At 50.6% G+C, this 17,619-nt stretch overlaps 1 protein-coding gene and 1 long non-coding RNA gene across 5 annotated transcripts in view; one reads left to right on the top strand and one right to left on the bottom strand.

The window, feature by feature from the left end:
* Positions 1–11,415, bottom strand: part of LOC123931458 — a 24,750-nt gene extending 13,335 nt beyond the window's left edge. For both annotated transcript variants that reach the window (XR_006816267.1, XR_006816266.1), the window contains exons 1-3: positions 10,513–11,415; positions 10,111–10,429; positions 1,062–1,205 (exon numbers count right to left, since the gene is read on the bottom strand). This is a non-coding gene — a long non-coding RNA (uncharacterized LOC123931458). The remainder of the gene's footprint in view (positions 1–1,061; positions 1,206–10,110; positions 10,430–10,512) is intronic.
* On the top strand, positions 1,741–17,619 carry LOC123931444 (T-cell-interacting, activating receptor on myeloid cells protein 1-like). Of its 3 annotated transcripts, XR_006816264.1 has the most exons (11): positions 1,741–2,157; positions 5,529–5,564; positions 5,701–5,991; positions 6,266–6,562; positions 11,411–11,455; positions 11,864–11,947; positions 12,049–12,076; positions 12,510–12,571; positions 13,312–13,349; positions 14,813–15,011; positions 16,004–17,619. XR_006816264.1 is itself a non-coding variant. In XM_045988541.1 (10 exons), the coding sequence occupies exons 1-10, from the start codon at positions 2,124–2,126 to the stop codon at positions 14,954–14,956; spliced, it is 1,059 nt and encodes a 352-aa protein (XP_045844497.1). In that variant the 5' UTR covers positions 1,741–2,123; the 3' UTR covers positions 14,957–15,286. The 3 variants fall into 3 exon arrangements, 2 of the variants coding, with proteins under 2 accessions (XP_045844497.1, XP_045844498.1); XM_045988541.1 differs by lacking the exon at positions 16,004–17,619 and having other exon boundaries at positions 14,813–15,286; XM_045988542.1 differs by lacking the exon at positions 16,004–17,619 and having other exon boundaries at positions 14,781–15,286.

The raw sequence follows: 17,619 nt of genomic DNA, 5'->3' as shown, positions 1-17,619 counted from the left end.
CCACCTTCTGTCTCTACGAGTCTGACTGCTCTATGGATCTCATTGAAGGGACTCGTACGGTATTTGTCTTTTTGTGTCTGACTCATTTCGTTGAACATAATGTCCTTGAGGGTCACCCCCATTGTGGCAGGTGTCAGAATGCCTTTCCTTTCAGAGGCTGAATAATATTCCATTGTGTGTATAGACCACATTTTGTTTGTCCGTTCATTCATCAATGGACACTTGGGTTGTGTCTACCTCGTCTACTGTGAACATGGATGGAGAAGTATCTCTTTTAAGAGTCTACTTTCAATCCTTCTGAATATATGCCCAGAAGCAGAATTATTAGATGGTGATTAATTTAATTCCATTTATGAGCTGTAATGAAGCTCCAGAGTCAGGGGATGTGACTTTGTTTTTTGGTGCCCCATGGAAGGCATGCACCTGCTTCTTTTCCAGTTCCCGTGCTTGTATCAACGTTTCTTGTCCTACATTTGCTCCTTCCTCATTGCCTTTCTTCCTTCTTAGCTGCCTTCCTCCTAATGAATCCCTTTACTGTCTTTCAGTGAGGTTTTGGGAAGAGATGTGTCTGCCCCATCTGCATGGTTCTGTGGAAGTTCTTGTATCTTTCCCTAAATTCAGCAGTCCCAGATTCTACGCTTTACAAGAATTCACTTCTTTTTTATTTTTTTTAAGATTTTATTTATTTATTTGACAGACAGAGATCACAAGTAGTCAGAGAGGAAGGCAGAGAGAGGGGGAAGCAGGCTCCTCGCTGAGCAGAGAGCCCGATGCAGGGCTCGATCCCAGGACCTGGGATCATGACCTGAGCCGAAGGCAGAGGCTTTAACCCACTGAGCCACCCAGATGCCCCTCAGTTCTTTTCTAAACTTTGAGTTTTTTCATCCCACAGCACCTCACTTAAAATTTCTACAGGCTTAAATTTCAATAACATCTAAAGGGGTAAAATGAACTTATCAGTTTCAGCCAATTTAGAAAGCACATATAAGCAAAAGGAACAAAAAAATATCGAGCACGATTCTACTACTCAGAGAAAAACACTTTAAATAAACTAGATTTACCTTCTAGATTTTTCCACGTGCACACCAGCCCCTGCTGGTCGCCTGGGTCCGCCGTCTGGGTTGTCTCTCATTCTGTCTACACCTCTACTAGATGCAGAACACAGCTCCTCGAGTTCTCCTGAAGAGCCTCCTTCCACCCGAGATCTAATGACAGGGGATTTCACAGAAGAGATTTCACTCAGGAGATAGTTCCCATCGCGTCCCCACGACGAACCACTTACAAACTACCGCAGACATCTCTCTTCTTCAATTTCCTTTTCTGCCATGCTGCCTGCCAGTGAGGGTTCTTCTGTCTTACCTTCTTTTTATAGGGCCTGTTGCCACATTCTCCTGGATCCCCACTACTCCCTGATGCCCTATGACTTCCCACCCTTTTCCCCTCCGCTCTTACCCTATTGCTGCCCTCAGCGTCCCTGGGACATTACCCAGACGTTGTGCACGTCACTTCGCTCACATCTGTGATCAAAAGGGCCCCCAGTTTCCCAAGGGAGAGAATTATTGTTGTTTTTTTTTAAAGATTTATTTGAGGGGGTGGACAGAGGAAGAGGGAGAGAGAGAATCAGACTCCCCACTGAGTGCAGAGCCCAACACAGGGCTCCATCTCATGACCCTGAGATCACAACCTGAGCTGCACCCAAGAGTCAGATGCCCAACTGACTCAGCCACCCAGGTGTCCCGAGAGAAATGCAGTTCTTGTTCTGGATCACTGGGAGCCCCGGTACTTGCTGTCACCGTGCAGAAGGGGATGATGGTGATTGGGGTCCCACAGGCCCCATCTCCCATGTTTTGCGTATTCATGGCTATGCCCTAGAAGTGGGTGACTGACTTCTGTGCTGTTGGGAGGACTCGGTGTGTCAAGCCTGTGGGAAGTGGCTTGAGAGCGTGTTGCAACAGTCATTTCCGGATAGAGACTAGAAGACAGAAACGGGGTGTGCAGAGTGGAGGATTGAAACACCAGGGGCAAAGCTGTTCCTGTACGTCCTGGAGTCAAGACAACACCTTGGCTTCTCACCGACAAAAAGACTGACGGAAGATCCTTGGAAGAGGCTCGTGGGTGCCGCCATGATGCCCCAGCTGCTGGCTCTGCTCTGCACTGGTATGTCATCAGGGAGGGCGGCTGCTGGAGGGTGGGGCTGGCCTACGTTCGCAGCTGGAGCTAGTGGGGCTTGTGGGGTGGGTGACGGCATGGGGTGAATAAACACAGACTAGAACCTTCCATTCCCTGAATACAAATTAGGTGCCGGGGGGTGTTGGGTGCTTTACACACATTCTCCGGTTTCCCCAAACTCATCATCCCTGAACTTCCCCCATGACATTTTCGTCTATGTACGTGACCTCTGCATTCCTTCCCACGTGATCTTCCTCTTCAAATTTCCCAGGTTTTTATATTATTATTTTTGTACCTGACTCTATTTTAAAAGAAAACCTGTAAAACAGGTTTTACAGGTAAAACAGTTGTCCCTCCTTAAAAACAGACCCTGATCGCCTCTGGTCCACGGTTTCCCCGGTCCTGTTTCTGAGAGGAGGCAGTGATTCCGGGAAGCCAGCTTCCGTCAAGCACCCGGCTGTGATATTCTTCCATGGGATCCGAGAGAGAACCAAGAACAGAGAAGAGAGAGTTTCTCACACAGGCTCAGTGACCCTTCCTCTCCCCTCATTGTATGACCTGAAGTCACCTTCCATCTCTTAGAGAAAGTCTCCCAAACAGTTCTCTTGACCATACTGCATTCAAGGAATCTGACAGTCACAGCTGACGAATATGTCAGGGCCACTCTGGTTCTAAGCAGAGAAGGTGAATTCAAATTCTGGTCTGCACAGTGCCAGAGACCATAGTCTCCACTGGTCCGTATGAAGGAATCAAAAAGGTCCTATTTTGGGGACATGGGGGTGGAAATGTCTGGAGGGTGGATGAAGGGAGTCATGATTAGAAAAACCTCAAGAAAGTAAATGAACCGTGGATCCAGTGATCTTAGTGGGTGCTGGCAACCTTTTCCTGTAGAGGGCCTCATAGACAGGCTCTGTGGTTTGCGTGGTCTTTGTTACTTACCATCCTGCACCTGTCAGAATGGCTCTCACCAAGAAGCCACGAGACAAGACATGTTGGTGAGGACGTGGGGAATAGGGACTCGTGCACTGGTGGTGGGAATGCAAACTGGTGCAGCCCCTACAGAAGACAGTATGGAGGCTCCTCAAAAAGTTCAAAGTAGGGGTGTCTGGGTGGCTCAGTTGGTTGGACATCTGACTTGTGGTTTGGGTTCAGGTCATGATCTCAGGGTCATGAGACTGAGCCCCAGGTCAGGTCCTCACTGAGTGCAGAGCCTGCTTGGGATTCTCTCTCTCCCTCTGCCCCTCCCCTATGTGCTCATGCTATCTCTCTCTAATAATAATTTTTTAAAGATTTTTTTTTATTTATTTGACAGAGAGAAATCACAACTAGGCAGAGAGGCAGGCAGAGAGAGAGGAGGAAGCAAGCTCCCCACGGAGCAGAGAGCCCGATGTGGGGCTCGATCCCAGGACCCTGAGATCATGACCCGAGCCGAAGGCAGAGGCTTTAACCCACTGAGCCACCCAGGCGCCCTCTAATAATAATTTTTTAAAAAGCTAAAAGTAGAACTGCCATATGATCATCAACCCCACTTTGGGGTTATATATCTAAAGGAAATGAAAAGAGGACATTGAAGGGAGGTCTGTATCCCCATGTTCACTGCAGCATTATTCACAGCAGCCAAGACATGGAAATGACTTCAGTGTCCATCCATGGACAGACGGTTACAGAAGATGTGGTCTGAATGTAAAATGGGGTATTATTCAGCCATGAGGAAGAAGGAAATCCTACCATTTGTGACAACATGGATGGACCTTGACAGTATGACCCGAAGTGAAACAAGTCAGGCAGAGAAAGACAAATACTGTGGATCTCACTTAGGATCAGTTTGGTCTAGATCTGAAAGTAAGACCACCAGAGGGGAAAGGTGGGGAACATACACCTCACCCTTCCAGGTAATACTAATCTTAGATTTTTGAGATTGACTCTGGGGCACCAAAGAGAGGACTCATGGCCAAACCTAGCATCAGGAATGCATTTAGGCCATTCCCCAAGGGCAGACAGAAGCTTCTCCAAGCAAAGGACTGAGTTCTCAGGAGATAGATGTCCTTTCTCCTAGAGCAGGGATCTCTTCACCTCCTTCCCCCACTCTCAGTTGACTCAGATGGTTATGCTGTTGCGTTCAGAGAGAAATCTGGGAACTCATCATTTCTGGAACTTCAGAAACCTTGGCAAATGACTCTCTTTACATCAAATTAAAGCTCCACTGGTCAACATGTATTTGCTGAACATCTACCAAAGTCTGTGCTGCATTCTTGGTCGTGAGAGTATATTCTCTGCCCTCGTGGGGCTTAAACTCTAGAGATTCCAGACCTCGTATGAACCCAAAAGCATCAGGAATATAGTTGTCTTTAAAACCTAAGTGGCTTCTTTTTCCTCCAGTCAAATGGTTTTTGTCATCACTAAGATCCCCCACAGTCAAGAAGCCACGCACCGGAGGAAAGTTCGGTTCTGTGCCCTCTACAATGTGCACACACTCAGGAGATACCCCGAGTGACACACTTAGAGAAACAGGGATGATCAGGAGCCAAGTGTAGTGTCCCTTGTCCTCTCTTCACTGTCAAATCTAGTAATGACATCACATGATACAACGCATGAAAAAGGTGGATGGATAAAGCTGGGTGGTTTCCCATCATTTATCCTTTTGCCATCCAAAGTCCTGGGAACATTGCCAGGAGAGAGGACCCTGGGATGGTGAAGTGGGACAGTGTGAGAAATAACAGAGAGACTGGCAGACCCCTGAGGATGTCCATGTCTGGATCCCGGGGGCTGTGGCAATGTCCCTTTATGCGGCAAAGGAAATGCAAGGTGGCAGGTGGAACTGAAGTTGCTTATCAGCTTGTCTTAAATGAGGCTTCTTCTGGATTATCTGGGTGGTCGCAGTGTAACCACAGGATCCCTAGAGCAGCGAAAGAGGCAGAAGAGGATGTCAATGCACCAACCACCGCTACTTGTAGAGGCAGAGGCAGAGGGCGCCACCAAGAGGTGTGGGCATCTCTAGAAGCTGGAGAAGGCCAGGAAATGGGTTGCCATCTAGAGCCCCCAGAAGGAACGCAGCCCTGAAGATACCCTGGTTGGAGCCAGTGGGACCTGTGTCGTTGGACTTTCCTAACCCACAGAACGGCAAGATGAGAAATCCGTGTTGTCACGAGTCACTAAACATGTGACAACTTGAGACACCAGCAGCCCCAGGAAATTAACCTAAGGGGTAAACCAGCACCCATGCTAGATGGGTTCTCTGGCAGGAGGCTGGGACTGCGGCTGAGTGTGATGACAGCGGCCCTTTCTCAGCAGCAGCCCCTGGGGCCCTGCGGGATGAGCTCTGTGTGGGTGCTCGTGGCTCATGGATGGTTCTCTTGCAGGGCTGTGTGCTGGCCGAGGGAGCAGGGGGACTGATGGTGAGTTCCTGCAGTCACACCCTCCTTCTCCTTCACTCCAACCCCCCCCCCCCCGTATCGCTTCTCTTTCCTTCAAGGGGTTTCCCGGGAGCAGACAAGGGCACCAAACCCCATCCTGATCTTTGCTTCCTTCCAGGGTCCCTTCCCAAGCCCTCCCTCAGGGCCTGGCCCAGCTCGGTGATGCCTCGCTCGGGTAACGTGACGCTGAGATGCCAGACTTCTACCAAGAATGTCAACTTTGTTCTCAGAAAGGGAAAAGTTCCTTTGGAGTCTGTGCAATCATGGATTTCCACCGATGGACTGGCTGAATTTCAGCTCACTGACCTACAAACCAACAGCGCTGGAGAGTACACCTGTGACTACTATAGACGGGGGCCCCCACACACACGTTCACAGCCCAGTGACGTCCTCCTACTACTGGTGACAGGTGAGGAGGGTGCCTCAGAGGGACACAGGGTCTTCCAGGGACAGGTGTGTGTGGGGGGACCGAGGGAGGGAGCGGTCAAGGGGAGACGGAGAGACAGAACAGAAAGAGCCAGGGCTTGAAGGGGAAATCGCCTTCCCGCAGTCAGAGTGGAAGGAGGGTGAGACCAGGGATCTGTCACTTCCCCCACTTGGCGGGAACCCCTGCCGGGAGAACAAGGGTGGGTGGGGGACGCAGGGCTTCTCCCCATGACCTTGGAGCCCTCCTTCTCTTCCAGGAGATTTACCTAAACCTTCCCTGCAAGCCCACCAAAGGGGTGAGGTGACCTCAGGAGACACCATGACCCTGAGGTGCCAGACGGCAGCCAGTGTTTATGAGACTATAATGTTTGCTCTACTGAAGACAGGAGAAGCAGGGCCCGTTCAGCTCCAAGGTCCAGTAAAGAAGGAGACAGACTTCTCCCTCCAGAATGTGACAGCTGGTGACACCGGGAACTACAGTTGTGTGACCTTCCAGGCCAGCGCTCCTTTCTGGGCCTCCAAGCCCAGCGATCACCTTGAGATCCGGGTGACAGGTAAGGTTTGTACTGCCGGGTGGACCGTGCCTGGACAACCTGCCGCCGAGATGCTGGGACCTTAGGGAGTGCAGTGTGGGCACAGTCTGTCTCCACGAGACTCTGCAGCTTGGAGAAATCATTGAGGAAGAACCAAGGGAGGGCCGGGATTCTGCAGAACAGTATGGAGGATCTTCTGCCAAGATGGAGCACAGAAGGTGGAGATCACATAACAGGAGGCTGGGTGGGGGCTTCCCACTGTAGGTGGCCACATGTGCTCTGGGGGGGGGGAGCAGCCTTCGGGGTGAGGGGAGATCTGCAGTGATTGACCCCCCCCCCCCCCAGGCAAAAAGATGTAGCCACAAAACCATCACACATCTCCTGGGCAGGGCACAATTCATTTAGACTAAAGTGTGAATGACACCTCCTGGGGTTATGTGGGTGGAGATTCTAGCAAAAAGGCAGAGGAGGAGGGAGAGAATAACAGAGCCCAGGAGCATCTTCTTGAGAAGGACTCGCAGACTCCAGGAAGATCTGTGTTCCATTTTCATTGGGACTCCAGCACTCCTGCCTTTTAGCTTAGCTGAGTCGAGCTTTCTCTTCCTGCCAAGCCCTTTCTTTCAAGACGCCTGATTTTTTACAAGCTATGGTGAAAGTGCATAATATAACAGTTACCACCTTATTTTCAAGTGCACAGCTCAGTAGTAGTGCACCTACACCAGCTGCCTCCAGAAAGCCCTTCGTCTTGCAGAACTGAAACTCTGTGCCCATCAGACAGCCTCTCTGTACCCACCGGCCCCCAGCCCCTGGCTCCCACCATCCTACATTGTCTCAATGCATCTGACTAATCCATGAACCTCACATCACTGGGACCATACGCTACTTGTCTTTCTGGGATTGGCCTTTCTCACTCCAAAATACATTCTCAAGGCTCACCCATACCATAGCATGTAGCTGGATTTCCTTCCTTATTGAGGCTGAGAATGTCCCATTTTAGGGACAGACCACATTTTCACTTACCTCATCAGCTGATGGACATTTGGGTGCTTTCCACCTATTTGGCTACTGGCCTGTCACCTCCTGGCACCAAGTGGCTATCAGTTCTTCCATGTATATGCAGAAACAGGATTGCTGGATCATAGGATGGTTTCTTCCTTCATTGGGGACCCGCCATCACACTGTTTTTCCAAGTGGCCACATGGTTCTACATTGTGACCAACAGTGCACAAGGATTCCACTGGTTTGTTCAGGAGAGGGATGTTTCCTGAGCCTTGTGCATGAGGGCTATTTTTGATGACTGAGTTTGTCCAGGGCAAGGGGAGGAAGAGAGGCCATTAGGAACCATGCCTCCTCCTGGATGGGGGCTGAGCTCCCTAGTCCTGAAAGGGTGACCAGTCATATCAGCACAGGGCAGTAAACACAAAAGTTGTGTGTTCCACAATTTCATGTTGAAATCCTAACTCCTAATGGGACAGCACTGAAGGTGGGGCCTTTGGGAGCTGTTTAGGTCATAAGTGTGGAGCCCTGATGATGGGACTAGTGCCCTTATTAAAGGAGACCTCAGAAGCTCCCTTGTCCCCTTCTGCCACCCAGAAGAGCCCCGCTCCCAACTGTGGACCATGCTGGCACCCTGACCTCAGATTTCTGGTCTCCAGATCTGTGAGAGAAAGATGTCTCTCGTTCATCCGCCCCGCTCCCAGCCTGTGGCATGCCATTAGAGCGGCCCAAAGGGACTAAGATGGCTAATGAGGGTGAGTCTGCTCAGCAAAGCTGTTTGCTACAGAATTACAGAGCCCTGGCCACAGCAAGAAAATTCCAAGGTCCCGATGCTGATCTGGAGACCACGGGCAGCAGCAGGTGAAGGAGAAGTTTTCTCTCTACCCCAGGGTCAGGCGTCGGAGCCCAGGCAGGGAATTCCATGTGCCTAGGGACCCCTTCCCTGCATGTAGGACCCAGCTACTCTGTTGTCTTCTAGGTCAATGTGAAGGACATCCGTCCCCCCTCCCCCCACAGGGAGAAGTCAGGTAATCGGGAGAAAGGGAAGACCAGTCTAACAACCACAACCACTTGAACAGGGACAGCACCTGCCACTTGGGTAGATGGTCCCCCTGTCTGGAAGGCTGTGGACCCTCTCTTGTTTTGCAAATAATTACACGCGTTTGGATTTTGGCTCGTTAACAAGCTATCTGCCTATAGATTACTTAGCCTCTGTCTGCCTCAGCTTCTGTCCCTGTTGAATGGGATTGATAGTAGCACATACACAAGGGGCTCAGGGGTGAGATTTTGAGGAGTTAATTTACCTAACTCCTTTCTAAACTGTGTCTGGTAGACGGCAAGTGTCATCTAAGTCTTTCCCATTATTGTCATTATGAACGCCCAGAACTTCTCTCTGCATGTCAGAGCGGCTCTGCTCAGAGCTGCATTCCTAGTGGGAGACTTTCCAGGAAACAGAATGTGCGTACCCTGCAAAAGCTGACAGCAAATATCTTCACCGTTACAATGACTTACAAGTATCAGTGGAGAATTACATGACCTCCTGAGGTCTTCCAGGGTCTAGAAAGGCCAAGGGTACCTGTCTGCGTCTCTAACTCAGCTCTGTTGCATGTGACAAGGCTAAGCACAGAGGAGATGGTCTTTTCAAGACACGACGCTCAAAGAGACAAAACCGGAAGAAAAATATGGTAGACTGGACTGTTCTCTGCAGAAGGCAGAAATTTTAAGTAATTTTGGGGTATTTAACGACTGGTGAATCTGTTTTTTTGTTCTCTTCTTGATCGTTGGTGTATAAGGAACTTTCTGAGTTTCTTGCGTGGTCGTCATCCACAGGCTGCCCCTGGCCTGAGTACATGAGCGACAGAACGGCTCACCTGGAGGGACCCAGGAAGCTGTCATCACGCCCACTTACCACCTTTCCCGTGTTCCTTCAGCCTGCATTCAAACCCTGACAATCATCGCCAAGGGCAACAGGCTGAGGAAGACAGGAGGGTGTCATCTGTGGGGACGTGGGTGTTTGGCACGGAGATGATTGGATACAGGTGCAGGGACAGATTACTGCAAACGGGGCCCAAGAGTTTCCCTCTGGGATTCACCAGAGCCTTTCATGAGCCCTTTTGGCATTTCTGGTGGTCACCGCTGGGGATGGGGGATAGAGGATGCTCCCCGCATCTAGGAGGTTGAGACCGTGGAAGCCGCAAAACACTCTGGGATGCCCAGGACCCCTCCCCACCAAGAGCCCCTGAAAATCGATGGCGCCCAAGTCAAGCAACCCTGCTCCAGACCCTCTGTCTGGTCTCCAGCTAGACACCAGAGTGCCTGCAGGGATTTTGAGGGTGGAAACCACACTCTCCTCCAATTCCTGAAGCCTCTGATTACTTAAACTATGTGCCCCAGACCAGCAGTTGCTTCAGAAACTACCTATCAGAATACTGGCATCGTTGTCTTCCTTCAAAGTCACTTGCGGTATTCGGGGTTTTTTCCCTTTTATTCTAAAGTATGATTTGTCTCCAGTTTCCCAGCGATTTCTTCAGAGCCAGACCCTAGGGTCCTGATGTTTTGTGGGGTTTACTCACCATTTCTGAAGCTGGAATGAGATCAGTGCAGTCTCTGGTTTGGAGAGAGCAGAATGCAGCTGGCAGGGGGCAGGAGGAGAAGTGAGAGACAGGAGGTGGTTGAGTCCAACTGTCCCACTTCCAGATGGTGTGGCTCCGTAGCACAGAGGGGAAGAGCTGTGGCTGATACCACCGGGAACAGAGGAAACAGTGGTCCGGAGTGGCACACATCCCAGGCCTGCTGCCTTCTTTGAAGCACAAGGCTGGGGGAGGAGGTGGCGTCTTCAGATGGTCTCAGGGATCTGCTTCTTCTGCTTTGGTCCACTCGTAGCCAGCACAGCTGTGGATGGTAAAGGCAATGAAGAGTGATGTGGTGAATATCAACACATTAGCGGGAGTCCCACCCCTGCCTCTGCTACTCACTAGCTGTGCGACGCCAGACAACTCATGTAGCCGGCAGGGTAGAAACGTGGGAGAGAGCTGATGTTGAGTCTGGGGGCAGCTGGAAGCAGAATTCCTTCATCCTCAAAGGAGATCGGTCTTTCTCTTTGGGCCTTCAACTGATTGGATGAGGCCCACCCACATTATGGGGAGTAATCTGCTCTACTTACACTCTCTTGACTTAAGTGTTAATTACGTCTGCTTTTAAAAATGAATTTTAGTTAAGATTGCATTTCTTTTATTTTATTTTAACTCCAGTGTAGTGAACACGCAGCGTTGTATTAGTTTCTGGGGTCACCTTCCTGGCAACGGATCCAGACTGGTATTTGACCAAGCAACTGGGTACTGTAGCCTAGTCAAGTTGACACAGAAATTTCACTATCACACCCACCACCCGCGAGTCTTGGGGTCCCTGAGTGGGGTTCGCACACTTCCAAATACACTTGCCTTTTCTTTCTGTTCTGTTACCTAGATAGACCCAAAACTCAGCAAACCCTCCCACAACCCACAAGAGACCTGCTAAGAATTCTTTTGAGAAATCTGAAGAATACTGCCTAATAGAAGTAATGATCAAATAACAGACAGTCCCATATCCACAGCCCAGAGTTAGACTTGCTTATGGTTTGTCGTATTTGTTCCAAGCTGTTTTCTTTCCACAAATAAAGATTTAAAAAGAGAGTCCTCTTTCCTTCTCCACATTATTCCCATGATGTTCCCCCTTCCCAGTGGAACCTTCTATCCTGAAGTTCATGTTATTTCTGTGCAAGGTTTTATATATTTATTACTACGTGGGCATGCCTTTGTAAATAACGTATAGAGTTTGAAATTTTATTTAAATTTGTTTAAATTGAAAACCTGACTCAGGAATTCTGTCTTCTAGATAAAACTGAAATGAAGCATCCCAAGATGGTGGGAACAGGAATAGGTAAGAGAGCAGAGCTTCCCGGGACATGCACTCATCCACTCGTGGGATGAGACGTCCTTGTGAAGCCACGAGTCATCCAGCCTTGGGAAAATTCGTGAGGATGTCTGTCTTCTGGTGACACCTGAAGGCTGCGGCTCAGTGCATGGTCTTTCGAGGTGGGGAGATCACAGGCACAGCTCTGCCTCCTTGGCAGCTGGGCCACTTTGGAAAGGATACAACCCTCCGATGTTCAGCTTCTGCATCTGTAAAATGGGCATCGCTCTCTCTCTCCCAGGAGACCTGTAGGTATGAAAATAATGTAGTGAGCTCTCCAGCGTGTGGTAGGAACTTGATCCATGATAGACACACGGAGGCACCAGAACGTGTCTCAGGAGACTGCGGGCCTTCTTACCCCTCGCCTCTCCCCAGGGACCCTTGCGATCACCCTCATTGTCATCTCCATCTTTCTCGTCCTCCTCGGAGCCTTCCTCATCTGCAAATACACCCGGTGTGGTGAGTTCGGGAAAACAACAGCTAAATATTTGGGAGGAAACGGAGAAACAGAACGGGGAAGTAACACCACGGTGTTGATCCTGTCTCTCTTTTGTCCCCAGGGGCAGCTCCTGAGAAGGTGACCAAACGGTAGGGCTGCTCAGAGGATCCCATGAGCCTTACTGAGCGCTTCCTCCATTGCTGCCCTGACTACTCAAGACCTTCTCTCTTCCCTCAACAATTTACATGGCCGCGACCAGCCCCAGCGACCCTCCCAAGTGTCTCTCCATGTGCTCTCTTCTTACGACCACCCTCCACTTCTCGCTCTGCGTTCTTTCCTTGGATCCTTACCTCACGGACCACACTGACCCCAACCACTTCCCATCCTCAGCTCTCAAGCCTGGGCTGGGCACCTGAACAACGTGGGGGCCACGGAGGGGCGTTAGAGTGTGGAGGAAGTGGGGAGACTTTGGTTTACACATGATCTTGCTTGGCGCCTCCCTCCACTTACCCACAATGATCCCGATGTCTCACTCCAACTACCTTTACCTCCAATGTGTCTATCTTGGTTTCTCTCCTTTAGCTCCCACTCTGAGGGACCTGAAGAAGTGCGGACAAGTACTCAGCCTGAGAAAGAAAGTGGTGGTGGGTACACGTGTGTGCGTACTTGTATGGGTGTGCTGTGTGCATCCATGTGTGCAGCCTGTGCTCATGTAAGCATGTGCATTTGAGTGTGTATGCGAGTGTGCACTGCAGGTGTGTAGGGATGCATGTGTGCGTGTGAACACGTGTGTGCACATGTGCGAGAGCATGCATGCGTGGATGTGTGTGCGAGTGTGCTGCATGTGTACGTGTGTGGTTTGCACGTTCGTGTGCGAGAGCGTGCATGCGTGGACGTGTGTGCTGCATGCATACGTGTGTGTTTGCACGTTAGTGTGCAAGAGCATGCACATGTGGACGTGTGCTGCATGCGTACATGTGTCTTTGCACGTTTGTGTGCGAGAACGTGCATGCGCGGACATGTGTGTGAGTGTGCTGAATGCGTACATGTGTGTTTGCACGTTCGTGTGCATGTGGGTGTGTGAGTATTCATGCATGCACACAGATGTGCATTGAGAGAATGCATGTGTGCAGGCATGTATGGTTGTGTGTGCTGCATGTGTACATGTGTGGTTTGCACGTCTGTGTGCATATGACTCGAGTGTGTGTGCGTGTGTTGAGTGTTTGTGTGTGGACATGCATGTGCGTGCATGTGAGAGCACACACGGGTGTAGATGTGTGCACGTGAGGGTAGGTATGGTGAGTAGGCGTGGGAGTGGGTGTGTGTGTGCAGACTTAACCCCTGGAGCTTGGGATGAAGCAACAGCACCATGTTTCCCCCTCAGATCCATCCGCAGCTCTGATGAGCAGCTCTCTGGCCTTGGTAAGTCTCCCCTGGGCCATTCCTGTCCCACCTCTAGTCCCAGGCTCTCCGCCACTCCCTCCGGCTTTGTCAATGGTTTCCACTTCCGCTTTCCTCTACCCCTACCCTCGCTCTACTTTCCAGGAGAATTTGGTCTGAAATTTTCTGTGGCTTCTCTGGCCAGGGGACCTCCAACCCATGACGAGTCCTTTCTGGGAACATTTCCACGCGTGACATGCGGTTGACGCTGCTGTTATTATAAACTATCTCTTTCAATCCTGGGCTGGTGACTTTCCCCACCCCGAGCCTCTGTGTCTTCATCTGGAAAAAAGGAATAAGGTGCCACACATCCATGTGCTATTTATGAAAATACGGCAGCCGCTGACCGTGAAGTAGCCACGTAGAACAGCCTGGAGTTATCAATAGTTAGCCCTTGCTTTTGGCATTTACACTTCAATTTTAAAAATTTAAAAAATTGTGGCAAAATGCACATAACAGAAAATTCATTTAATCGGTACAATTTAGCAATTGTTGGAATATTCATGATGTTGGTCAAGAATCACCATCATCTAGTCCCAGAACATTCTCATCACCCCAGAGGAAACACCTGTAAGCACGCTCCGCATGCCCACCCTTCTGCCCCCCGCCAAGCCCCTGACTGCCACTAGCTTTCTGTCCCTAAGGATGGACCTATTCTGGACATTTCATATTAACACTCTCTTTGACAGCTGTTTGTGTGAATTATCTATGGGTTCATAACCAATCAGCCCCAAACACACGACTGAGGGCAACACTTCTATCTCAGTGGGGTCTGCAGGTCGGGAATCTGGGTGTGGCTCAGGCTGGGTCCCACAGCCTGGGATCAAGGGGTTGGTCAGGGCTGGTTCAGGCTTCAGTAAGAAAGGGTTTGCTTCCACTCACTCAGGTGGTGGCTGGCGGGGCTCTGTTCCTCTCTGGCTGTCCGCCAGAGACCCCCTGGCCACAGGGGCCTTTCCACAGGACAGCTCATAACACAGCAGCTGGCTTGGTCAGCATGAGCGAGCGACCTGAAAATAGGTGGGAACAGGAGGGAAGTCTTGTCTTTCATCACCTAGTCTTGGACACGGAGGCACAGGACAGCCCATCCTTTTCACTTATCCCGTTGGACACATGCACGCCCCTAGGTCCCACCAACCAGCTCACAACACAGCAGCTGGCTTGGTCAGCATGAGCGAGCGACCTGAAAATAGGTGGGAACAGGAGGGAAGTCTTGTCTTTCATCACCTAGTCTTGGACACGGAGGCACAGGACAGCCCATCCTTTTCACTTATCCCGTTGGACACATGCACGCCCCTAGGTCCCACCAACCTTCCGTAGGGTAGGGAATGCGTGGAGACTCGAAGAGAAGGACGCTCTTTCTAACACAGCTGTCTACCACAAACGCCACATCTTCACGACCAACCTCCTCCCCAGGAGTACTTGGTCCTCTTCTCGTTTCCCTTCAGGACAGAGCATCCCTGGTCTCAAGAGCTGAGGAGCCCCCCGGAGTGACTTATGCTGAGCTGAACACCAGAGCCCTGAGCGAGGGTCCCTCCAGACAGATGCAGCAGCCTCTGGAAGCCTGTGTGTACTCGACTCTTAAGGCATAGCCAGGAGACCCCAACAAGGGGATGGATGAAGGAGAGAGGACCCTCGAGGCACTCGGTGAATGGGAATCCCTTTCCTCAAATCTCCAATGAAGACTTGTTTCCTTCTTCTAAAAATTTATTTATTTTTAAATAAGAGGCATCATTTGCATAGAGAAAACTGCACAAACTTTGCTATGTAAATAGATATGTATATATACGGGATATTGCTACCTATCCCCTTGGGTATAACCACCGTCCAAATAAAAACAGTATTTCTAGCACTCCAGAAAGCTGCTTTGTGCCACTCTCTGGCTAACCATGCTTCCCCCGAGATCATTCCTTTCTCTGACGTGCATCACCTTGGAGGACTTGGGTCCGTTCCTCATATGAACTCACACACACGCATGACACCATGTGCATCCTTCTGCGTGGGCTGCTTCCACACGAAGACATTGTTTCTGAGGTTCATGCCGGATGTAGTTACTCGCACTGTACCTCCTTCCCTTTTTACTGCTAAGTATTACTCCACGCGTGTTCATGCCACAATTTGTTGATCTGTTCTCCGGTGGGACATTTGGGTTGTTTCCAGGCTGAGGCTTCTATGGGTCAGCTTGCATGAACGCTCTTAGCTACATCTTTGTATACGCAGGTGCATACGCAGGCCTTTCCCTGGATTAGACACAGTGGGCGGCTGGGTCAAAGAACAGGTGTGTGTTTCATTCCATTAGACACTTCTGAACAATCTCCCAGAGGGGTTGTCCCACTTCCTGCTTCCTTCTTCACAGGTGCCCAGTGCCTTTCTTTCTTTCTTTCCTTTTTTTTTTTTTTTAAAGATTTCTTATTTATTTGACAGACAGAGATCACAAGTAGGCAGAGAAGCAGGCAGAGAGAGAGAAGAGGAAGCAGGCTCCCCGCTGAGCAGAGAGCCCAATGTGGGGCTCGATCCCAAGACCCTGGGATCATGACCTGAGCTGAAGGCAGAGGCTTTAACCCACTAAGCCACCCAGGCGCCCTGCCCAGTGCCTTTCCTGACTGCCACCCTCTGCTCCCACTCCCTTCTCTCCGCAGAACTGCCCCCACAACCCCACACACGTTTGTGGGCTTGACGAGCCTCCACTGTGGCCTGTGACCTCCAATCATTCTCACTCCTGGTATCCGTGCCCCTGTGTGATCCCCTCCCCTGGTTTCGGAGATTGCTCCTAACTGACAGAAGACAGCAAAGGAAACGGGATGTCACTTCAGCAGTCATGTTGATGAAGGATACAACAAGCACCTGGCCAGCAGGCTCCTTCCTGCCTTCTCGGATTATGCACTTGCATGATGATGCGAGCTCCCCATTTTGGAGAAGCCCCCTGGGCAAGGAACCGAGCATAGTCTCCAGCCAGGCAGGAACTGACTCCTGCCAACACACATGTGGGCCTGCGTCGTATAATAAAGAAGTGGGCTGGTCTTTGTCCTTGGTTCTTGGGAGGTAATCTCGAACTGCGTGGAACCTCTTGCATAGCAGAAGCATCTTTGTTCTTTGCAGTGGGTGCTTAGTACCACACCTGGGTTTACGTCAATGAGGTGACCCAGGATGAGGGCTGCTGATGCCAGAAAGACCAACCCTGTGATTACAGGGTTACAGCCTTGACCTCTGGGGATGACAGGGGGCTGGAGACAGAGTCGGGCATGTGGGCAATGATTCAATCAATCACACCTGTGTGAGGAAATCCTGATGAAAATTGTGGACATTCAGGGAGCTTGCCGGCTGGTGATGCATCCTGAGGACATAGGAAGCTTCGCTTTGGGGGCCCTCCCACACTCTCCCTGCATGTCTCTTCATCTGGGTGGTCCTGATTTGTATCCTTTATAATAAAAAACTATTATCATAAGTATAGTGCTTTCCTGAATTCTTCGAGTGGTTCTAGCAAGTTCATGCATCTGACAGGAGTACAGGACCCTCCAGTATTTTAGGGCATCGGCTCAGAGCTGCAGGTGACTGGGGAACACCTGAGCCTGAGGCCCGTGTCTGCAGCGAGGAGGTCTCGTGGGCACTGCACTCTCAGCCTGCGAAGTCTGTGCTGACTCCGGGTGGGTCGTGTCAGAACGGCAGCGCAGCTCAGAAGTGGATCCTTCCCCGGCTGAACTTTCAGATCAGACCCCAGCCCTGGCTGACGTGGTGACTGCAGCCCATGGAGGATCCTGCTTGCAGTGTTTGGGTTCCTGGCCCCAGAAACTACGAGATTGTGAAGGTGTGTTGCTGAAGCCACTGTATTGGCGGTAAGGTTGTTACAGCAACAGATAATCAAAATGCTGAAACCTTCGTGTGCACCCTCCGCACACCGAGCCCGAGACGAGGGCGCACCTGCAGCACTGCTGGGGGAGCCTCCGATGGTTTTCTGGGTTCCAGAAGCTGGGTCCCAACTCTTACCCCTGCCTCTCCCACCTCGATGCCTGTGCACAAGGGAACCCGCCCCGCTGCACTCACTCTACATATTTCCAGTTAATTTGCCCCTGCCGCCTGAATTTTACCAAACACGGTTTGGCACAAAGCACACTGGTTCACCTGCATCGTGAACTCAGCTACTTGGTCAAAATGTAAGTGGACGGGGACTTACATTTGTAAGTGGCAGAGACACACTTTCCTTTCTAGAGACAAAATCAGGGAGGGCGGGGAAAGAAAAGAATGGGAAGCTGTCATT

The sequence above is a fragment of the Meles meles genome, chromosome 19 (genome assembly GCF_922984935.1).
Source record: "Meles meles chromosome 19, mMelMel3.1 paternal haplotype, whole genome shotgun sequence".
Lineage (NCBI taxonomy): Eukaryota > Metazoa > Chordata > Mammalia > Carnivora > Mustelidae > Meles > Meles meles.
The sequence above is the reverse complement of the archived record's forward strand: the minus strand, read 5'-3'. Positions and strand labels throughout refer to the sequence as shown.

Bases quoted from the DNA above. Each gene is read 5' to 3' on its own strand.
- LOC123931444 (XM_045988541.1), top strand. From the start codon at position 2,124: ATGATGCCCCAGCTGCTGGCTCTGCTCTGCACTG. The intron at 12,077-12,509 runs GTAGGGCTGCTC...TCTCTCCTTTAG, and splicing joins CCTGAGAAGGTGACCAAACG to CTCCCACTCTGAGGGACCTG. The intron at 12,572-13,311 runs GTGGGTACACGT...TTTCCCCCTCAG, and splicing joins GCCTGAGAAAGAAAGTGGTG to ATCCATCCGCAGCTCTGATG.